Raw genomic sequence first — 14,476 nt, 5'->3', positions numbered from 1 at the left:
ATGGTCTTGAATTAATGTTACTGGGAGATATGAGCTCCGTCTAGATATGGAAAAGATCCATTCAGCGATGTCTCTACTTGCTACTTGGGTTACAGACCTTGGTAGCCTGGTGCCTGGCATTCGGGGGGACAGGCAGTGCAAGGGTGATGGAGAGGTGGTGTCTGCACGGACAATACCAATACAGTCTCCTAGTTATCGGTCCCAGTTACCCTGGGAGAGCAGACAGGGCTGACACCCATCCTGCCTAGATGAGGGAAGAGAAGAGGTGCTTTGCTTGCAGCGCCCAGAGGGAGGAGGACCAGGATGAGTCCCTTCAGCCCTGGGAGGAAGGGTTATGGGTGTGGTCAGGTGACAGGGTGAGAACTCAGTATTTCCAGCTCCAGGGTGAACCTACAAGGGGCACATTGGTTCTGCAAGCGAGGTTTCGTGCCTGCCCAGAGAGTTCAGGATCTGATGCCAGCAAGAGGTGGGGTGGCCAGGGGGCAGCAGGGAAGAAGGTGACGCCCTGGAGGGAGCTGGCTGCCTCTCTGCTGGGGGCGGGGGCGCAGGCTGGGGGTGATGGGACAGGCTGAGCAATCCCTGCCGGAAATGCTCTCGGGGTGAAGAGGGGCCGCTGCCAGCCTCCCGTCCGCGCAGGGATTGAGATGGGGTAGGTGTGTTAAACATGGCTGCAAAGGTAGAAGTCAAATCAGTAGGAGTTATAAAGATAAAGTCCCACACAGACTGGTTCTGTGTTCCTGGGTCAGGGAGGCCTTTCCAGGCCAGACACGAGAGCCAGGGAAAGACTCACAGCCAGCTCAGTCCCCAGGAGGGGGTCCCTGGCCTAGGGGATATGTGCGTGGTTAACAGCCTGGACAGCCTTAGCCGGCGGCGTGGCCCCGGAGTCCCCAGAGTCCGACAATCCCAGCGTCAGGAGGGGCGCTGTGCCCAGCTCTTCCAGGGGAGGCAGCTGTGTGGGTGGCCTCCTGCAGTGGCTGGGGCTGGGTCCCTGCTTCCTGTGCTCTGCAAGGCCTCACGGCGACACACACCCGGTAAAGTGTCTGCCTCTGGACTTCAGCAGAGCACGGGAGGGGCTGGAGTTCTTCTGACGAGATCTGGAGCTTGTCCTGCACTGGGCAGGGCGAGGCGTCCTTTCCCAGAGACTCGGGCGCTTCTGTTGTGTAAACAGGCGTATCTGGCCTCCACCTCTTCCTGCTGCTTGAGCCTTTCCAAAAAAAGAAAAGAAGCATCACATCTTGGCAAGAAACTGTCAATACAGCGTTGCTGCGGAAAATAACTGAGTTCTGTTTTCTTATTCTGTGGTTTTATTTACTTTTAAATTTACTTTATGGCTGTATTTGTCACAGCGGATCCCCCTGTGTGGGGCAGGGCAGCTCTGAGGTGTGTGAACATAGCCCCCCCCCACCCCCACCCGCTCCCCCCCAGGCCAGAGCTGGCGCAGGAGGGTGGGGCGCTGCGTGTTCTCCCGGGAGCAGCCCCAGGCGGAGGTCCTACTGGCGCCCGAGCTCTCACAGCTGAGTGACGGCCGCAGCCCAGGCGGGCCCAGTGGCCTGGCCGCCCCTCACTGCCTCACATCAGACACCCCGTTTCTTTCGTTTTGAAAGTAATATTTATTCAGGTAATTGTTACACAACCAATGCTTACTATTAAAAAGAATTCTAACAGTACAGAAGGGGATAACTGGAGAGCAGAAGTCCCATTCTCGGTCACGGACGCTAATTCGGTGCAGTACTTTTCTGACTGCTTTAAAGCCGCACTCCGGCAGCCGTAGAGCGTCGCAGCGCCCTGTAAGGCCCGTGCAGATGTTCTCAGGCTGCAGTTGCTGCGTCTGACTCGCTGGGTCAAAGCTGCTCACTTAGTGTAAATCGCATTGTTTTTGTAAACATTGTTTTGCTTCTTGAAAATGAAAATGTGATGCTGGTTCCTGTTTATTACGTTGCAAAAGTAATTCTGTGGACTGTGACCTGAGGGGAAGGGGTCATGTCCAGCCCAGTGGTGACTGTTCAACTCCATGGGCAGAAACAGCTCGTGTTTTTATCAGTCTCTACATTACAGTCTTCCCTCACTCACCGCGGGTATTACGTTCTAGACCCCCCGCGATAGGTGAAAATCTGCGAGGTAGGAACCTTACATTTATTTTAGTATTTATATAAAAGTTAAGGCTTTATGAACCCTTCCCACACACTTATAAACCGTTCCCAGTCCCTTATTAACCTTTCCCGCTTCCTTATTAACCTTTTCCACACTTTTATAAACACCACTTATGTTCTTAAACATACTCTAACCTCTGAAACCTACGTAACTTGAACAACATACGTATACAGTACCGCAAAATCCCACGATATAGCGAAAAGTCTGCGATAAATAATTAAATATAATATTTTAAAAAATTCCATGATACAGTGAAGCCGCAATAAGTGAATCGTGATATAGAGAGGGGCTACTGTATTTGGTTTTAACAGAATTAAAATTCTGAGCAGAGTAATTATGTTAAGATTTAGTAGTTATGTTTAGACTTGTTTTGAAAGTGAGTCTTATTTACAGGGACGTCATAATGAAACGCCTGACTGTTCTGAGAGCTGAGCCCTGAGTGCTCGAGGACGGTGAGGCTGGGGTGGGAACAAGCGTGCCTGTGTCTGTCTGTCGTGTGTCCCTGCACCCCATGCCCCCCGTCTCTCTGTAAGGTCCCCAGGGCTTGGCCACAGGTCCCGGTGGGCCTGCGCTGGCAGCTGAGACGCCCTCCCCTCCCCTCCCCAGAGCCCATGTGGCAGATGGCATGTCTGGAGCCGTGCTCAGAGCAGGGACAGGGTCCTGTCTGTCACTGTCCCTTTGGATAGCATTTCTCTCTGTGCGCAGGTTCTGATGGTGGGTTCGGGGATGGGGGTCATGCCACTTAAACGGTGGTGAGGCGGTTGTTCCCAAGTTCCTGACCAGACAGCTACGTCGGTCGTCCTGGTGCAGCCGGGCTCACTTCTGTCTCAGTCAACTTCATCAGCAACCAAGTCAGCTCACGGAGAGCCCGACTGGGAACACACTAACCTCTACAGGCGGCACCTGCGCCTCATTTAATAAAAGCTGTCGTCCCCTAGAGGATGGTATTGGGGTGCAGAGTGGTCTCCGGGCTTCCTCTGGAGCCGCGTGTTTCCTGAGAAAATAGTGGGTGCAGATTTCATTTCAGAGCCTACGGCTTTATCATTCTTTGATTCTGCCATTTGCTTGAAGCTCTTTTCAACCATGTGATTTGTAGTTTTTGAGGTTTTTCAGGCATGTTTTTCAGGTTGTTAGTAGCTAGTATGGATGTTCTAATCAGCACAGATTCACATTGTATGTGGTGGGAGAATTGAACTCCGTTTTTGACCAAAGCATTAAAGAACCAAAACAGAGCTTTGTGTCCTGCCCCGTGTGAGCCCAGCTCCCTTCTGTGGCGTGTGCAGGGGCGGTGGCTCTCAGTCTGTCCCTCCTGCAGTCCAGGGCACTCACCCGACCGCGCCTGTGACAAGGGCATATAGACCAGGGGAAAGGATCAGAAAAGCGAGGACAGTGACACCTGGCCAGGGCCCTTTGGATTCTTTCCAGAATTTTCTGGTGCCGTAGAAACGTTTTCAGTCCATTTTTCACTTACTGTTGTGATCCTGCTCAGATACTGGACGCAATCAGATCTCCCTCGAGTCTCTGGCTGAGGCGGGCAGGCCGTCGCCTTCAGCCGCGGTAGGAATAGGCAGGCTCTAATGTTACAGCGGGCTTTAATTAGCAGTGACGTCAGGGGCTGGAACCGGCATTCTGAGAATGCTCAGCACTCCTGTTCCGATGCGCTTCTGAGAGGGGCTGGGGCTGGGCTGGTGAGCTGCGGGCGCCCAGCGGACTCTCTTTTCCGTTTCGGCGCGGTGAGTGAGTCTTCCAGCTCAGGGATTGTAACTCAGAAGGAAAAACCTGTTTCTTTTTTATATTTAAGCCGTAGGCTGTGGAATCTTAGTCCACAAAACAGACGCTGATTTCAAAGGGGTGTTTGTCATGTGCGAGGCATGGCCGTCCACGTGTTATTTTCATTTGACCCTTTGAAAACATTATTTATCTTATAATTTTATTTAGTGATTACATTGTGTTGTGGAAACTAAAGGTTAGTTTTAAGGTGATCTGAACCCACATTGTGATCTGTTCAGGTGGAGGGAAGTGGCAAGGGAGGAGCCAGGTTGATAGAAGAGAAGGGCCTTATGTAGAGAGAAACAGTAAAGCAAATTCTAGCAACAGTCATGGGCATGGCGCTCACTCTGAGCGCTCTGCCCCCGCCTGCCGCCCAGCGCTCTGCTCACAGGAGCCCAGTCCTCCCGCACTTCTCTGGGCTGGGCAGCACGGGGTGGCTGCGCAGCGCCCAGCTGGCCTCGGGTCTGCTCCGGCCCAGGCATCTTGTGGGAGACTGGACGTAAAACTACTGTGATGGCGGAGCAGCCCCAGCAGGGGCGGGAGTGACAGGGCATCTGATCACACCCCCGGGGCTGCAGTGGCTCCAGGCTGGCCCCGATGCTGGGGGTGGGTGACCTCTCCCAGCTCCCTTTCCTCCAACCCCCTACCCAGGATTCCCACTGTCTCAGGTATGTCCCCGCTGCTGCTCCTCCCATGGTGTTATCTTTAGGCATTCTATTACATTTGTAGCTGTTTTACAAAAAATCTGCCACTGTCTGTCACTCAGCTGCATCTCCCCGTTGTCACTGGTAGGATTTTTTAGCCTGTCCCTGCTGTAATCCTGTACGGCCAGTAGTGGTGCTTGGTTCCCTGGCAGAACTTTATTTCAGACAAGAAGGTAAACCTGGCTGGAGCTGGTGTGGCCCAGCGTTGCCTGTGTCTCATCGATGGGAAGAAAAGGTTGAGAAATGTGGGTATGGCGGGTCCTATACCTCTGATAGCTTTTGAGAACATCATTTGTTATACATTAGAAACGAGCCATTATATGTCCTTTCAGTGGATAAAAACATGACAGCATATTAACGTAACTTTTAAAAATAAAGGCTGCAGGGTCACGTTCTTGCATGCGTCCCCCTCACCAGGCTAGGCCACGGAGTCACAGACAGACCTGCCTCCTCCTGTCAGCGCCCAGCTCCCAGTGGTAGGGCTGCCCCCATGCGTCAGCTCGTGGGGCACAGCTGGGCTGTGAGCACCGGCGATCAGGCCCCATCCGCGTTGTCTGGGTGCTCAGATGCCTCCGTGTCACTGTCACGGCCCTGCACTGAAGGCCGTCACTTGTCTGTAGCACTGATTTCTGTAAACCAGTCCAGGAAACAGTCACCGAGCACTTACTGCACCCCCGTCATAGCAGAGCTGGTGGGAGTTGGGTCGCCTGAGGCATGATGATGGGCAGTAATGCAGGTGTGGTAACATGTTCACGTGAAGCATCACTTTGGGAGTGAAGTCAGGGAGTTTGGGTTTCGTCAGTGTGTAAGAAACAGGCTATTTTAAACACGGGCTGTGTGTGGATGTTTTGCCCGGGCGGCCATACCCCTGGGAGCTGCTGCTTTACCCGGAAGAGTTCTTCTCAATTTCTAAAAAAGGTTTGTGAAGAACTCCCAGTCAAGATGGAAGGTTGGGAAACATGCTTTGCCTCTTCACACAACTACAGAAAAAGTTACAACTGGACCACACAACAAATATCCAGAGCCGTCAGAGAATGAAGCCGTATGGAGTCCGACAACCAAGGATTTAAAGAAGACACATCCATCCAGACAGGCAGGGGGGGCGGAAACGCGATGCGGCACAGAGAGGCGGCCGAACGAGCGGTCCCACGCTCCCTGTGGTGGAGGAAAATCGGGAGGGACACCTCGGGAGCGAGGGCCCCAGCCCCAGGCCAGACCACGCAGCACAGGGTTCTGGTGACAGGACAATAAATCCCTGTAACTTCTGCTGTAAAGACCAGGGAGGGTTGGGGTGGCATAGAAAACTGCCGGGTTTTTAGGAGACTCCTTTTAAAAGAGTCCACATGGGCTTTGGCCTTACACAGATCCTCCCTATCTGGGTTTCAGCACCAGGGCAACAGCTGGAAGGGCACCAGTGGCATGTGGGAAATGGGTGAAGTGACTGGAAACAGGGCGAGTGCTGGGAGACAACTTCCTCCTGGGTAAAGCTCCAGAGGCCAGGAAGTGACATTGTCCCCTCTGCAAGTCTTCACCAAACAGAGCCGCAAAGAGGTGAAGTGGGTGGCCCCACCTTGGCAAGTACCTAAGGCTCCACCCCATAAAATTTACAGGTGCCTAAGACAGGGAGTCAAAGCAGCTCTTCTTAATACACAGAAATAAACACGAGGAGGCTGTCAAATTGAGGAGACAAAATAATATGGCCCAAATGAAAGAACAGATCAAGACCCCAGAAAAAGAACTAACGAAACAGAGATAGCCAACCTACCAGATGCAGAGTTCAAAACACTGGTGATCAGGGTGTTGAGAGAACTCATGGAGTACAGCAGAAAGAAAAGAAGTCTACAGGGAACCTGTAGTGAAGGGAAGGAAGCCAGGATTCATGTCAACAACTGGGAACCTAAGGAAGAAAAAAGCATTCAAATCAGAAGAGCAAGAAGACAAAAGAATTAAAAGAAACAAGGATGGTCTAAGGAGCCTCTGGGATATTTCCAAACAGGCCAACATCCGAATCCTAGGGGTGCCAGAAGGAGAAGAGGAGGAGCAAGAAATTGAAAACTTATTTGAAAAAATAAGGAAAGGAAACTTCCCTAATTTGGTGAAGGAAATAGACATACAAGTCCAGGAAGCACAAAGAGTCCCAAACAAGCTAGACCCAAAGAAGACCACACCAAGACACATCATCATTAAAATGCCAGAGGTTCAAGATAAAGAGAGAATCTTAAAAGCAGCAAGAGAAAAGCAGAGAGTTACCTACAAAGGGGTGCCTATAAGACTCTCAGCTGATTTCTCAAAAGAAACTTTGCAGGCAAGAAGGGTTAGGGTTAGTTCAGAGTGACGAACAGCAAGGACCTACAACCAAGATTACTCTACCCAGCAAAGCTATCATTTGGAATGGAAGGGCAGATAAAGTGCTTCCCAGACAAGGTAAAGCTAAAGGAGTTCATCATCACCAAGCCATTATTATATGAAATGTCAAAGGGACTTAAGGAAAAGAAGATCAAAACTATGAACACTAAAATGACAACAAACTCACAACTATCAACAACTGAATCTAAAAAATAAAACAAAAAAAACAAAAACCTAAGCCAACAACCAGAATAGGAACAGAATCGTAGGTACGGGGATCATCTGGAGGGTTATCAACTGGGAAGGGAAAGGGGGAGAAATGGGGAAATGGTGCAGGGACTAAGAAGCCATAACACAAGGGAACAATTTTTAACACAATTCCCATTGAGTTTGATTTTTCACCTGTTTTAGACTTAAATAGGCATGCTGATTTCTAAACTGCAGTTAGTTTTCTTCTATCACGTCAAGTTTTTTTCTGTACAGCTTATCTTAATGTGACCACTCTAGGCTGGATCGAGCCTGGATCGAGGGAAGCACTGGTGCTCTCCTATTGGCTGAGAGCAAACCTCCCTCAAGTGGAGAGGGTGGGAGATGACCTTGGGGACCAGCGACAGGTTCATACTTGTCTAGGCTGTCCAGTTACACATGAGACAGTGAGGTGAAAGGTTGTGTGCCACTCTGTATAGTGAATCATATTCCAAAGTGTAGTCCGAGTTCTTGTCTGTATACAAGGAGTTAGCAGGAGTTATTTTTTTATTTACATAAGTACTTATTTCCTTTCCTTCAGCTCATGTCTGCCTCTGCTATTCCTCATCGTAAGTGCCTAAACAACCCTGATTCATTTTGTTATATCTGTGGCAGTTCCACCATTCCCAAAGGACAAACATAGGCGCATTTGTCAGGCAAGCCTATTTTGCATATTTTAAAGTAAAACTTGGTGATCAAGATAAGCCTTGGGTCCCTCACAAGGTGTGCAAGCAGTGTGTCGAGAGTTTACGGATGTGGACGAAGGGAACACATGATAAATTGCCATTTGGTATACCTACGGTTTGGCGAGAGCCCAGAGATCATTCAAGTGACTCTTACTTTTATATAGTGAAAATGTCAGGATGGAACAAGAAAAATAAATGTAAAATAGGGTATCCTAGTCTACCATCAGCTGTACGCCCAGTGCCTCATTCAGCTGAAATCCCAGTGCCAGTTTTCATTGAACTACCCTCTTTCAAAAAACGGAGTACGGTGAAGAACTAAGTGACAGCAACGATGACGATTTTGAAATTGAAGATGACTCAGTTCATCAGGGATTTGAGTTGAATGATTTGGCACGAGATTTGAGACTATCCAAAAAGGCTTCAGAACTCCTAGCATCAAGACTGCATGAGAAAAACTTGCTTGAAAAAGGAGTGACGGTATCCTACTTTCAATCAAGACAAAGTGCATTTCTGCAGTACTTTCAAAGTGACGGTGGCTTTGTGTATTGCCATAACCTACATGGTTTAATGGAGGAATTGGGGATTCCAATCTATACACAACTGAATGGCAACTGTTCATCAGTAGCTCAAAGCGGAGCTTGAAGTGTGTCCTCCTCCACAGTGGCAGTTTATTTGGTGCCGTCCCAACTGGCCATTCAGTTTGTTTTTGTGAAATACGTAAAGACATAAGAAGAGTCGTTGATTTGTTGCAATATCACAAGCACAATTGGATCATCTGTGTTGACCTTAAAATGGTCTGCTCCTTTCCTGGTCAGCAACGCGAATATGCCAAGGATCCCTGTTTTCTGTGTGTGTGGGACAGCAGAGCTGATGAGGAGCATTGGGTGGATTCGAACTGGCCTCCAAGATCTGACCTCAAACCTGGTGATCCAAACATTCTACATGAGCCACTTGTTGACAGAACATTATAATCCCACCTCTGCACATAAAACTGGGTCTCATGAAGCAATTTGTCAAAGCTTTGCCAACTGAAGGAGACTGTTTCAAGTATCTCGTTTTGGCATTTCCTAGCCTGTCGTTTGAAAAGATAAAATACCTTAATAGGTATGTTCGTTAGCAGAACTTTACTATTTATATGCAGTTTGACTTACAGTAACGATATATAGCCTTTCTGTGAGTAAAACAACTCCAAATAAACAGTATATTCAGATAATTTTTTTCTTTATTTTCCTTTGTACATGTATGATTTTTGAGACAAGGGAGGGTATCCTGTACCTTAAAAAGTTGATGTGATAGAGAAAAACTGGGGTCATTTTTGGATTCAGATGCCAAAAGTTAGTCAAAAACAAGTGTCAGATCTAACTCAACGAAAATTATGTTCCCCAGTGAATTGGTAGGTACAAAATAGACAGGGGGAGTTAAGAATAATATAGGAAAGGGTGAAGCCAAAGAACTTACATGCACGACCCACGGACGTGAACTAAGGGGGTGGGATTGCTGGAGGGAAGAGGGGTACCAGGTGGAGGGGGGCAAAGGGGGAAAATTGAGACAATTGTAATAGCATAATCAATAAAATATATTTTTTAAATTAAAATGAGCCCCTTAACCCCTCCAGAGGGTGAGCAGTGCGGGGCATTAATATGGCTGCTCCATGGGCAGTTGCGTTGCTTAGTGAGTGACCACTGAACATCCGTGCAGGCAGAAGCCCTGCCGGCCCTGCCGCTGAGGTGGGGCTCGGGTTCCGCCCCAGGAAGGGAGCAGACCTGGCCCCATCCCACTGCTGGGCTGCAGTGAGGGAGGGGACCGCTGGGAGCTCGAGTGGCGCGCCCTGAAGGGCGAGGCAGCCAGGCCGCTGAGCACACACCGGGGTGAGGCTGCTGTGAGCGGGGTGCAGAGTGAGGCCAGGTGAGGAGCGTGCTGCTGCTGGGGGCCTATCCTGGGGGGCTGGTGGGCTTGGGCCTGGGGAGGGGCTGAGCAGCGTGGAAGAGTGTTGAAGTGCAGGGGTTTGTGGTATTTGTGGAAATTCCTAGGCGCAGTGAACTTCATATGTAGGCGATAAGAGTGTTCTGACCAAGAGAGAGAGCTCATGGGCTGCGGAGTGACTGCGGGGGGGGGGGACAAGAACAGGCTGTTTCACAGGAAATGGTCTGAGCTGACATGTGTTCGTCTTAGCTTGTAGAAATCGGTGACTTATTTCATTTCATTAAAGAAATTCAATTTATTTAAACTAAAAAAAAAAAACCAAACAGTTCAACCATTTCTCCCACCTCTGGCAACCGTCTGTTCTCTTTTATTTTTCTTTTTTGCTTATTTATTTAAAACTTTTAGAAACGAGCCTTCTGTGAGGGCGACCCGTGGTGCCTGTCTGTGTCGGTCTGACATGTTTCGCTCAGCGCAGCACCCCGTGTGTGTCCGTGGTGCCACCCGCAGCATCGAGCGCGTGGCCGCTCCTCTGCTGGCTGTTGGAAATGGCGCTGCAGGGCACGGGGGGGGGCACAGACGCCTTTTTGAGTTGGTGTTTTTATTTTCTTGGGATCCGTACCCAGAATTGCTGCTCTCGAGTTAATTGTCTGAGGGGTCTGTGTCCCCAGCCACGGCGCCCGGAGCTCCCGCCTCTCCGCGCCTCACCAGCACGTGGGGTCCCGGCCGTCCTGACCGGCGTGAGGTGCCGTCTCTGCGGTTTTGGCCTGCGTTTGCCTGCTGGTCACTGCCGTTGGGCACCTTTTCGGCCATCTGCGTGTCCTCTTGGGGAAGATGTGGCTCAGGTCCTCTGCCTGTCTTGTCAGTTGGATTGTTGGTGGTTTTGCTGTTGACTTGTATGCGTTCTGTGTGTATTTCGGATATTAACCCTTATCAGACAGGGAATTAGTAAATGTTTCCTCCCATTTGGTTGGCTGCCTTTCCACTGTGTTGACTGGTGCCTCGGCTGGGCAGAGCATTTCAGTTTGACGCGGCCCCACTGCACTGGGTGTCGTATCCGAGAAACCGCGGCCGAAGCTCTGTCAGGGCACTCGCTGCCCGTGCGTTCGCTCCCCGGTCCCGGCCTTCCATTCGGGCCTTGAACCCGTGTTGAGCTGATCCGTGTGTCAGTGTGAGAGAGCAGTCTAGCCTCATTCTTCTGCATAAAGCTGCCCAGTTTTTTCAGCCGCTTACTGCAGAGGCTGTTTTTCCCATTGTCTATTCTTGCCTTCTTTGTCGTAAAGGAATTGCTCGTGTGTGCGTGGGTTTCCGCCTGGGCACCCTGCTGCCGTGACCTGTGCGTCTGTTTCTCTGCCAGCACCACACTTCTCTCAGTGCTCCTTGACGTAGCTGGAGACCAGGGAGCGCAAGGCCCCCGGCTGTGTTGCTTCTCAGGGTCTTTGTGGTTTCATACAAATTTTAGGATTGTTCTGTTTCTGCAGAAATCAGTCCTTTGTACATAAATATTTTTTGTCCAGGATGGTCTTTATTTTTATTTTTCTCTCCCTTTAGATTATTCAACAACAGATTAAGGCTCACATTACTGCTATGAACTTTTAAAAAAAGATTGGAGTGGGGGGTGTGTGTGTGTGTGTGTGAGAGAGAGAGAGAGAGAGACAGAGAATAATTTTAGCCAGAGGAACATTTGAGTCATTTCAAAGAAATTTAGATGACAACCTGAAAAACAGTGCAAAACACTTTTTAATTTAACAATAATTTTTCTTTTGGGGAGCAATAAAAGTGTAAACAGTTCCTTAAGCTCACGTGTTCTTCACCTGCGTCGTCTGGCTCTGAGGGGCTGGTCTGGGTCGGCATGTGCGTGGGGGGGGTGGGGGCAACAGGGAGAGCCAGCCCCAGACGAGGGAGAACATCGGCTACCTTTGGGAATTTAACAACACGTTTGCAAAGGGTTCTCGGTTCTTTCGCTGTTCTTTTGGAGGTGCCCTCAGTTTCATGATTACAGGTCTGTTGATCTAGGATTCCTTCAGGGGCTTTTACGATATGTCATTTTAGGGGACTAAACAGACATCTTTCTGCGCTCAGCTTGTAGCTGTGAGAAAACGCCTCCCTGTGTTCAGGAGATAAAAACAGAGCTGCCCTGCTGGCTTCGCCCCGTTCAGGTTGCATGGTGACGTGCAGCCGTCCCCAGGGAGCGGGCGCCTGCAGGCAGGGCGTGTCTCTGTGCTCCGACCCTAACCCTGCCTTGCTCTCTCCTGCTTCTGCAGTATGATCTGAGACCGCGGACATGGACTTTTCTCGGCTCCACATGTACACGCCGCCTCAGTGCGTGCCCGCGAACACCGGCTACACGTACGCACTCAGGTGAGCGTGGGGTGTCGTGCTGCCTCTGGGTGCCGTGGAGTTAAGGGGTCTCTGTGGGACTGGCAGCCACGGGTCATGGTTAGAGAGACGCGTCTGTGCCACACTGTTGCCCTGAGCCTTTAGGAAGCAGCTCAGCTGACACGGAAATGGTGAGGCTGTTTGCAAACGGCACCTTCCTGGTGACTCAGGGATCGCTCCCTGCACCGGAGCTGCTGCTCCAGACTCCGCCCCAGGGCTGTGGTCTCCCCAGCAGCTTCCTGGCGAGGGCAGGGCGTGTCGTTGTTATTAGTGTCGGGAGAGGGTGTGGCACAGCTGACGGGCTGGGGCTCTGACGGCCCCACGTGAGCAGCGCAGGGGGACACCCTGGGCTTTTCAGCTGCTCATCTTCTGAAGAGCGCAGCTGGATGGGACACTAACAAAACTGGAGGCATCTTAAGGAGAACACTTTACCATGTTTTTCATTTTTATTGATTCTAGAGGGAGGGGAAGGGAGAGAGGAGGAGAGGGAGGGAAACACCGATCGGCTGCCTTTGGAGAACACTCACAGCATAGTCAGCCTCCCATGGAAGGACGGAGTAGTTTTCATTCACAGTTCTAGGTCACGTCACCCTTCATGCAGTGACACACAGTGTTTTAGAACAGATTGAGTGGACCAACTCGAGTAAACTATCCCTTATTCTATATTGCGGAGCATGAAAATAATTATTCTTACTAATTTATTTTTAGCTTTTGTAACCTATTTTAAATATAGTTTTTAAAAGCTGCGTCTGTCTGGGTCCCTGTTGGGACCGCACCGCTGTCCATTTCAGTGGCTGGCAGCCTCCCTTCAGGATGCAGACCAAGGGGGGGGCGGGGGGGGCGGGGGCGCTGCTCTGGGCCGGTGAAGGGTTTACCGGGAGCTGCACAAGCAGGTCTGTGCTGAGAAGATCAGGACGCTGCCGCGTGCAGAAGTGTCCACCCCCTCCCTGCCACACCCCCCTCGGCTGCTGCGAGCCCCTCACTGCCGGTGACTGCTCCAAGTGACACTGGGCGCACGGTCTCCCCCAGAGCGGCCTCGGTGTCCAGCATCCTGGCTATTCCGCCCACTCCACGAAGTTGTTTTCCTGCTGCAGAAACTGTCAGGCAGAGTGACCATGTAGTCGGTGGGAACAGCCCCGTGGCCTCTCCCCTTCTCGCCCCTCCCCAGGAGGTTGTCTTGAAGCAAGTGGCTAAAAGATGACATAGTGACAAAGAGCCCCTGGTAATTGAAAATAACGCCTAGTAACTTGTTAATACACCAGATACCTAGTCAGCTCTCCAGCTTCCCAGATACTCCTTTTCTTTTAACAGAAACCTATCAAGGGTGCTCACATTCTGTTTGGGTGGTTTGGTCTAGTGTTAATCTGTGTTTCCGGTAAGCTGTAGTTAGATGTAGAGATTGGTCAGTTGCAGGCTTCGGTTGGGTGTTGCCATGACTACACTGCAGCTGGTACTTCCCGTTGCTCTGAGTGCAGGTGCACAGTATCCGATTGTCTCCCTCGGGGGTGGAGGTTGGTCAGTGGGGTCTGCTTGCCCTGCTCACTGAAGTCCCATCACTTTCAGAGGGCGGGCATGGCAGCCGCTGGGGAGCGTGGCCCTGGTCAGGGAGGCCTGTCCGGGAGCTCGCAGACACCTCGCCCTGGTACACGCCACTGGGTGCAGGCTGGGCTGGAGAGGAGGGCTCTGGAGAAGTTGGTTTTCAACTGGAAAGAAAGTGTGGGAAATGGCTGTTGGTTGTGAAAGAGGAGAGAGTACTTTGAGCAGGAGGGTGGATGACGGGCCCGTCAGATGCTGCAGGAAGGCCACGCAGGACGAGCACCGGCCTGTGGCGAGCTCAGCCCGTGGGAGCCCCTGACCATGGGCCCTGCAGCACCTGGGCCAGCGGGGCTGAGGCGCGTGAGGAGTGAGGGCAGGTGCCTCTCAGCGCTTGGCTGGCAAGGGAGGAGGAAGGGCATGCTGTGTTTACTTTCTGTTTTTTGTTTTTTTGCCATGGGGACAGACGAGAGGGAAGTTGAGGACAGTGCGAAGAGGTGCCTGACTGTAGGGTCCAGAAAGCGGAGGCTCGGCGCGGAGCCCACAGGGCAGCGCGACCGTGGGTCCTGCATAGGTCATCTGAGATGCTGCCCCTCGCTGCTGGGGAGGAAGAAGCCGAGCCTCGGGGACCAGGGAGCTACAGGTGGAGGAGGGGTGGTGAAGCTGGAAGTGAGGAGGGGACAGAGACGGTGGTGGCCCTGACCACCAGGCACCAGGTTACCCCATGGTCACCAGGCAGGA

General features: G+C 51.2%; 1 protein-coding gene across 5 annotated transcripts in view; it reads left to right on the top strand.

Annotated features, from left to right (window-relative positions):
- Nucleotides 1-14,476, top strand: part of SUN1 (Sad1 and UNC84 domain containing 1) — a 44,215-nt gene that overhangs the window by 3,937 nt on the left and 25,802 nt on the right. For 4 of the 5 annotated variants that reach the window (XM_090288712.1, XM_090288709.1, XM_090288708.1 and 1 more), the window contains exon 2: nt 12,088-12,184. In XM_090288712.1, coding sequence (XP_090144838.1) covers nt 12,108-12,184 — 77 coding nt within the window. In that variant the 5' untranslated portion in view covers nt 12,088-12,107. Of the gene's footprint in view, nt 1-9,750; nt 9,809-12,087; nt 12,185-14,476 lie in introns of those variants that run through there. The other variant, XM_090288711.1, reaches the window with a different exon arrangement.

This window comes from Furipterus horrens, unplaced genomic scaffold, assembly GCF_987537825.1.
Source record: "Furipterus horrens unplaced genomic scaffold, mFurHor1.1.pri manual_scaffold_10, whole genome shotgun sequence".
In the NCBI taxonomy this organism is placed as follows: Eukaryota; Metazoa; Chordata; class Mammalia; order Chiroptera; family Furipteridae; genus Furipterus; species Furipterus horrens.
This window is presented reverse-complemented; position numbering and strand designations above follow the sequence as displayed.